At 45.8% G+C, this 8,836-nt stretch overlaps 1 protein-coding gene across 1 annotated transcript; it reads right to left on the bottom strand.

Moving 5' to 3' along the window:
* Window positions 1–2,247: 2,247 nt before the first annotated feature.
* On the bottom strand, window positions 2,248–8,836 carry Gkn2 (gastrokine 2). Its single transcript, XM_051154580.1, has 6 exons — window positions 8,825–8,836; window positions 6,924–6,977; window positions 6,385–6,522; window positions 4,660–4,770; window positions 3,976–4,132; window positions 2,248–2,330 (listed from the first exon to the last, which is right to left on the bottom strand). The coding sequence occupies exons 1-6, from the start codon at window positions 8,834–8,836 to the stop codon at window positions 2,248–2,250; spliced, it is 555 nt and encodes a 184-aa protein (XP_051010537.1).

The following is an 8,836-nucleotide window of genomic DNA, read 5'->3' as shown; positions in this document are numbered from 1 at the left end:
AAACATCCCATTTCCCCACCAAGAAAATAGTATAGTCGACTCAGGGCTGAATACCCAGAGGCACCTCTGATGTGTCTGTCGATAGACCAGTGTGAAGGCTAGGAAGACACAGTGACAGAGAGAAATTCCTGTTAAGATCTCTCTCTGATCTGAACTGAACTTGCATCCAGTTGCCCAGACTACAGAAGACCTGACTAATTGACCTGGGAATTGGTCCACGCCGTGTAATTAGTTCTAAGCCTTGGACACTTTTCCTGCAGTGTGTTAACTTGGCTTCCCAGCGTCACTGTTTCTGTTCCTCGGGTTACCGCCCCCTCCCTCCCTGCTTACTCCAGGTCAACACACGAGAGAATATTGTTCACAGTGGCCCAAGTCTGCCCTGAAAGGCACTTGAATGACCCTCAAAGCCCAGACATTGGTTGGAAGAAGAAACTTCTTTCATTAGGGCAGTGAGGTTGTTTGACAGGAATATGCCAAGTCCCCCACCCTCACCCCAGCCAAAGCCATTGCCACCAGAGTCCCCACTCAACCCTGCTGTCTGAGCCTTGCGATACAGGTGCGCAGCTGGTCTGCAGACAGCTGCAGAGAGAGAGAGAGACAATGGTTAGACAGCATGTGGCTCAGCTCCATCATCTGGACATTTTTATATGTTGTAAATTTAATCTGAAGTCCTTCTATACACTGAGATCAACTGTTGAAAGCCAGCTCTGACAGTGTAAAGCAGGTACACGCTCACACACTTGGTTGATGAAGCAAGTTCTGACAAGCATGCTCCAGCTATGTGTGTACATATACATACATACATACATACATACATACATTCATTCATACATACATACATTCATACATACATACATACATTTTGTGGGTGGAACAAAGCTATAGCCACCCCATACATACACACACACACACACACACACACACACACACACACACACACACTCTTATACACACACACATATGCACACACACACACATATATACACTTGGTAGATGGAGCAAAACTCCAACAGGCTCCAACAACCTTATTTTTTTTTTTCTTCCCACAGCTTAAAAAATACTTCAAGCAGCATAAAAATCACAATGTGATTACATTCTATTTTTCTTATGTGAATGACTATTTTTAAAAAACAGTATGTTCCCCAATAGCTTTACATGATAAAATGCTTTATGTATTATGGATGAAAAACAAATTAGTCTCAAAACTCTACATACATTCCTAACTAAGCAAACTTGCTATAAATGAGCAATTTTCTCAGCCAGTTTCTCTTACTGATGGGCTGCAATTTGTGGTTACAAAGAAAGGACCAATTATTATTTATCTTAAAAGGTAATTTTATAAAAATCTTAAAAGATTATAAATCTAAACTTTTATGTAAAAACAATCAGTTACTTATATTTTAAACCCTCAAGATGTACATCTACTTACCAACAATTTTTTTTTATTAAATCATATCAGGAAGCTGAGGGCAAAGATAGGTACTAGAAATTAATCATCACCTTGATCACCAGCCTGGCTTTATTTAGCGAGAGAGTCACATCCAGGACTAATTAGCCCATTGCTAATCGGGCTGCCATTGTTCTGACTCAAAAACTCCCTAGCTCAACTGTTAAGAGTATGCCTCTCTGAACTTCAAATTGCTTCCCAAGACTGCCTACATCAGAGCCACTAACAAAAACAGCTTTACCTAACCGCACTAACAGTCTCCCTTCTTCAAATCCTTTCTAAGGGTGGTGGCCATTGCTAATAATCTACATGTCTGAGTTATTCCTGAGGGCAGTGGTTGAATCATTAATCTGCTCCAGGAGCAATGCTTGAAAGACGATCAAGGTCTGTTATTGTAAGCGCCAATGGCACTGCCCAGCGAGGTGCTGGAAGCCTGCTTAGAGACTTCATACAGCTCGGAGATTCTATGTGATGACGGTGAAGGTGCAATGCTCCGTAACAGCATGACGGCCTCTCTGAGGCACACGCTTTGTGATTGTGATAACCGGTGAGCCTCATTCCGTGAGTCCCAACGCTGTTTCGCTGCTCCCCCTGCACGGCCCCCCAACAATAAACACTGCTTGGTTTCCCACTGTGCCCATGAAAGGAACAAACACACACGCAAACAGATAGCTGTAAATACATCATTTATGCGTATTAGTGCGTATAAGTAGATGGAATGTTGGGAGAATTTATTTGGCTTCTGAGTGGAAACCAACGGTGTTATTTCTTTGAAAGACGAGGTCAGCGGGTGCACCATCCTACACGTGAATTCCTGCACAGATGGAGATTCCCAGGAGTCCCAGGAGCCCCACCTTTGCACAGGCTCCAGTGTCCACCTCTTCTGGAAATGGGAAAAAATGTAAAGAGATAGCATTAAAAGTGTGTTTAAATCCAGATAGCAAACTATTTTCAAGGGTTCTTGACTTGGAGCAAGGGCTTATAATTTCATAGCACCCAAGATTTTAGCCATAACAATATTGAAAATAGTAATAGTAGCAGTAGTGGTGATGGTGGTTGTGGTGGTGATGGTGGTGGAGGTGGTGATGGTGGTGGAGGTGGTGATGGTGGTGGAGGTGGTGATGGTGGTGGAGGTGGTGATGGTGGTTGTGGTGGTGATGGTGGTGGAGGTGGTGATGGTGGTGGTAGTGGAGGTAGTGGTGGTGATGATAATGGTGGTGGTTGTGGTAATGGTGGTGGTGGTGGTGGTAATGGTGGTAGTGGTGGTGGTGGTGGTGGTGGTGATGGTGGTAATGATAATAGATTAACTTACATAAGGCCGACAACTCTGGCAGTGCTGGTCTGGTAGATGCCATGTGGCTCTGCAGTGACCGCAGACCCTGCTGCCTCTCTAAGCAATTATGAATGCTGACTTTCTGGACTAACACACAGCAAACGCTAACATCTTCCTCTTACCTCCTGCTACACTGACAAACGTCTTTGGTTGAGTTTATTGTCTACTGGTCCTGACCTCGTTGCCACAGTCAGTGCAGAATTCAGAGATAATTACATTGCCCTCTAAGTCCCTGCTGCTGTCCCTTGCCTGTCCATGTGTCCTGTCTTTTCCCCTGGAACATTCTATGCCAGATCCTGGTAGCATTCTTTACAATCTCCAGAGGATACTGTTTGAAAGATCCTCTGCAAGTGCTTTTCTTCATGGAGTGCTTCAGTGTGAAGAAAGAGCATCCCAGGGGTTTTCTTGATGCCCAGGAACCCTTTCTAACCCCATTTGTCACTCTCACTCAGCCACTTTCACACAGCATTAAATCCCACAGGGACAGAGCTTTGCCTATTTCTGTATTCCTAATGTCTCTAACAGTCCGTGCACATGGTAGGAAGCCTGTTCCTGAAGTAAACTGAACTAAGTCACGTTGTCACTTATGCATATTTCACACAGTCCCCTCCAAATGGCACAGCTTCCCAGGGATGGGGAAAGTGAGGCAGAGGGTAGCCCACACATCTGAAAGCAATCCTGTCTAGAGCCCTGACCTTGCTTCCTTCTGTCACTGGAGCCAGGGATGGAGAGCATTGGCAGAGGTTCTACAAAACTACAGACTTTCCTGCAGCAGGGACCTCAGAAACACTCAGTGAAGACACGCCCTTTGCCATTTCAGCTGAGCAGCCAAGGCAGCAGAGTCCCACAGACCCTGGCCACCCCTAAATGTTCACGTCTAAAAACTCTCTTCTTTAAAACGTTGCTTATTTATGTTAACTCCTTGCTTAACATCTCACAATTAACAGTTGTGCTAAAAACCAAATCTCCCTTTGCCTTATACGTTCATCCCCCCCCCCCCCAACACACACACACACAATGCTAACTAGCAATCTCTAACTGTGGCATTAAAGTACTCAAGCTCTGCCCCTGCCCCCTCTGGTTTTTCGAGACTGGGTCTCTCTGTGTAGCCTTGGCTGTCCTGGACTCACTTTGTAGACCAGGCTGGCCTCAAAGTCCCCACTTCCAGAACTAAGTTTGCTTCGTTGGTACTCACTTGGCTTTGTCACCACCTCCCCCTCATACAAGGGGATGTGCTTGCACAGCTGCTCGATAGGTGACCCAAACAGGAACCAGTCCGCCTTCATGATCAGGGACTTCAGAGGGTTGTACCTGACCCAAGTGTACTCGTTGGAGGCCATGGTGTTCATTGCCTGGATGACGACGTAACAGAGAACAGTGCTGAGGAAACTGGTAAGCCTGGTGGACCTTACTTTACATTGCAAATGGCTTTCTCTGTCCAGTGGTTAAATAGAGGGCATTCAGAGCCTTTGAGTCACTGGCTCCTCTGACTACCTTGTCCACAGTATAACCTGCAGAAGGTAAATCCCCTCATAGGAGAGGCGCAGGTGGGGCTGTGTAGACGGCACCGGAACAAGGTGTCTAGTCTCAGTGCACCTGGTGGAGGTTCTCGCTCTTTAGCGTTATTTGTCTGAGTCTTTGTATCGTTGAACGTTGTTAAGTGTACTTATCTTCAACCAAACCCTGTATCTTAGATCTCACCTTCAATAAGAAGGGTCACCGGGCCTCTATGATGAAAACTGCGCTTTCCCTCCTCCTTCCCCCAAATGTGAAGACGGCTTAGTAAGTCAAGCATCATACTGATGGAAATATGTATTATGGTCACATTCTCATCCCTCTGTGGGCAGCAGCATGGGCTGGCCCAGGGACCCCAGATTACCTGCTTCTCATAGATGTACCGTTGGAGTTGGTCCAGAGCAGGGATGGCTTTGTGGTCCATCTTGAGGATGTAGCAGGCTCTTCGGGAGAGCACCCGGGATGCAATGTAACCCTGAATGGGAAGAGTACAGTTACTGACTCCGCAGTTTCCACCGTTCTGACATGCTGATGTTGACGCTGGGTCTTAGAAGAGAGGACTGGGTACCCGCTATGAGTCCATGCCTTCGTCTATCAGTCTGCTCATCTCTGATGGGAAGGTTTTTGTCTCTCCACTTGTCATCTGTGCCCCTGTGAGAGTTGGCGCATGCTCTCTGTGTTCTGGAATCGGGGTCTACAGTGTGGAGTTTGAAGACAGAGAGGGAATGGCTCTCTGCCTTTTTCCTTTGACTTCTATCAAGCCTGCTTCCCAATTTTGACTAACAACGGTATCACTCAATATCATAATGACTCCAACATGTGGTTAATTTAATTCAAACCCAGTGAAATTTACAATTTATTTCAGGACACATTTTGAGTACACTGCAGCCACAATGGTTAGAGGCTTCCCTTTTGGAAAACAAACATAGAACACTGCTACATGGCTTGAAGTTCTCCTAGGCCATAGGGTTCTAGAAGTCTCCTAGATAGGCTTACATCTGCCTCACCCCACGGGCGTTTCCTGTGAGCCCCCTTCCCCCCTTCTCCATCTCTTCTCTACCTCAGACTCTACCCACCATACTAGAAGAAGTGGACTGTGACAGATGCACTCCAAGAGCCCAGGTGTGGGGGAGTTTGAGGTGAGGAAGGATCACAAGCCATCATCACATTCTGACCTCGAAAGGAACATTGCTCTGTGATGCTTTGAATACATAAAAACCATTCTATTTCCTATTTTTCAATTCCCAAAAGGTCTTAGTACCCAAAATTTAACACTAGACTGAGGCACGAAGGCCAACGATGGAGTAAGGGATTAAACAAAGTCTCCACAATTCAATGTTTAAAAAGACAGTTAGGGTATTTTCATGAAATCTATTTTAAGATAATTTTAGTTTGACTACCTGTCAAAGACATCAAAGATTCTATGCTTTAAAAAGTGGCATGAAACACCCAGCACCACCAGGAAGATTGCGTATGGGCAGTTTCCAGAGAAAAGGGAAGGAAAAAGCAACTTCAGACGCGCCGTGTTGGTGTCCATGTTGGGCACCCCCGGGGAGGGCAGCCCATAATAAGTGTTAGAGGACGAATTTAGCAAAGTAATGTAAATCAGTAAATGGATGGAGGGCAGTAAGCTTATAGAGCAAATTTCTAAGATGTATTGTTGGTCCAGTCACAGCACTGGGAAGGCATTCTAGAAAGTGTCATGACATCTGTCCTTCATAAATATTTTAAGTGTCTGCATGGTTCTGGGCTTCTGCTTATTTGAGATTGCTCATTTTCTGCATATTTTTAATTAGAATTTTTCATTTATCCTTCCAACAGGCCTTTCCCAGTCTCTCTTCTGGCATGGTTTTGATCATTCATCCAGTCCAAGAATGGGGCAACATCATCATTGTCAAGTAAGTGTATTTTTTTTTTTAAGAAGTGGTTTTATTTTGCTTGCTTGCTTATTTAAAGGGAAAGGAAGATGTGAGAAAAAAATTTTAACTTTAAAGACTTGTAAAGATAGATGATATAATTTAAATATATACTAAATAGCTGACCCCCCTTTATAAAACCAATCTTATATAAAGCTCCCCTCTGTACTTACATGTTTATAGTCAAAAATGGTGGTCGAAGAGCATGACCCTGCGTGGATGTTAATGGTGGCAGTGTTCTTCTGGTTGTCAACGGTCACTGTCTCCTGGACATTGCCGCCATTGCTGCCTGGAGTGAAGATGTTAAACACCTACAGTTGACAACAAAGGCAAATAAGTTTTCCATGAACTGTGTGCATTTGAAAAGCAGCTCTTTCACCAGGAGAAAACCTCTGACTTCAGTGAACAGTTCCCTGGAAGCGCATGCAAAGCCCGTGCCGAGACAGATGCAAGCTTCTCTCACTGGCTTATTGCATTATGCATGAGAGAGCAGGAGCAATGTCATTGCAAGGGAAATGGAACTCTCCCCGTTTTAGTGTGTGTGTGGGGGGGGGTCACACTGTGAAGGCATTGCAGGCAGAAATACGTATCCACTTTGTTTTGTCCGTTATTAGGATTCTATCTCAAAGAAGGTACGTGGACTCTCCAGTTCTTGGCATGGCCTTGTCTCCCATAGCTTGTCTTTTTTCATAGCTCTAAGAAGCCAACTCACCTCATCTCCCTGAGATTGTATGCCAAAGACGGACAGCACCACCAGAAATGCCACCTGAAAAACACACCAATTCCCTGAGAGGTGGTCACTCATCAAGGCGGTCAGTAGGAGACAGAGGGAGCCTGGGGAGACCAGCCAGCAAGCATAGGTAGCCAGCAGTCTACTTTTCTACTTTAAAAAGTAGACAACACACATTTGCCCTCACAGCGAGCACATGTTGATTTCATGTTATGTGTTAGATGCACAGTTCCCCATGACCACCCATTTCCCAGCTCTTTGGGGTAATATCATCTGGACGGCAGGAAAGCCTTGGGCAGGAGAGCAGAGGACTCGCTTACCAGTAGGGTAAAGCCTGGTATGAGTCATACGGGTTTTTGATTTAGTGGATATGCTATATGGCTTTTGATCTAAGGGGAAAACTTCAATTCCTTGAGACTGAGGGAATGACCTGTTCAAAATGAATCCATGAGTGGCGTGGACATAGTCAGTTTTTAAGAACAGCCGTGGAAAGAGGCTACTGGGAGCACAGTTAACCTCGGACCTCAGAGAAGGCATCTATGTGCTGCCATGGCCGGAGTCTCCGTAGTTCTATGGACAGGGCAACACCGGCAGACCATAGCCCTCCGTAGACACAGCTCTGATGCTGTGCCGAGGTTGTTTCGAAGACTTAGCCAACATCATCAGCTTGTCTTGTCTTCTGTCTTCTGACTGCTACAGCTTAAGACACAGGTGAGGGGAAGGAAGATCTGTGGGAAGGACAGACACTTCCAAGAATAGCCAGTGGGGCTTTTCTACTTTCCTTTCTACGTCTTTCCTCACATTTATCTTCCGGCACCTGGGTGAAGACAAGAACCTACATGCAGGCACACAGCAGTCTACTCACACAAGGCCCCCTGTACCCCACCTCAGGCCGGCTCTGGAGTCTCAGGTGTTCCTGTATGCTCTATCTAGTGGGTCCTAGACTAGAAGTTTGGACAAAGGTTTCAGTTAACCCTCTCAGTGGATGCCTAGAGAGAGCATGGGAGGTGCCCTCTGCCCCAGGTTTCCTCCCACCCCACACCAAGGTTGGTCCGTCTTGGCTATAAGCTTGTACTTGAAGCTTAGCTCTCCTCCTGGAAAACCAAGAGGCCCTGAGAGAGCAACACCGTTCGGCTGACAGTCTTTGCCACTTTAGGGCTCACACTTGGCATGCAGCTTTCTCTCTTAGCAACTGAGTGAGAAGGAGAGGCGGAGGCTGGGGGAGGGGGCCTTCCATACTGTATCAGGGCAGAACCACTGAAATTCGGTGTTAGACTGAGGAAGGGGAGAGTCATTAAAAGGTCTGTCTTTACCTGAATAAAGAATTTCGGCATGAGACACTTGAGTTACTTTGAGGTCACCTCAGCACCACTGTGCGTAGGACAAAGAAAACACACCCTGCACCCCACATTTATAGATTTGGAAGTTCAGTCCCTTCTGTCTCTGTATCCTCAATGTTACAACGAAGGCAGCAGTGCCTGGTGTGCACGGTTGGCACAACAACCAGAGGTGAGTGTCCACGAGAAAAGCTTGGACTCAGCATGGTTTGGGGGTCAATGCTATCTACCACTCTTACTTACGGACACCATTTGTTTTTCATGCTTCTCTTTAAGATGACAAATGCAGTTTCTCTCGATGCCTAAACCCCTCACAAAGTGATGAGAATGATTATCAAACGTTCTCCAAAGAAAATCTCTACATATTTCCTTTTTTCCCCCCTATGTACATTTTGAGTAAGCCCAAGAAAAGTCGACAACAGACACACAGATCCTCAGCACTGTTCTCACCCCAAATACTGTTAATTCAGCCACAAAAGCATAGCTGTGCACAGTGCTTGTCAAGCAGCCAGCAGCAAGGGCACGGAGAGTGGGGCGCATACTCACGAGGGTTTTCAT

This window comes from Acomys russatus, chromosome 13 (assembly GCF_903995435.1).
Source record: "Acomys russatus chromosome 13, mAcoRus1.1, whole genome shotgun sequence".
Lineage (NCBI taxonomy): Eukaryota > Metazoa > Chordata > Mammalia > Rodentia > Muridae > Acomys > Acomys russatus.
This window is presented reverse-complemented; position numbering and strand designations above follow the sequence as displayed.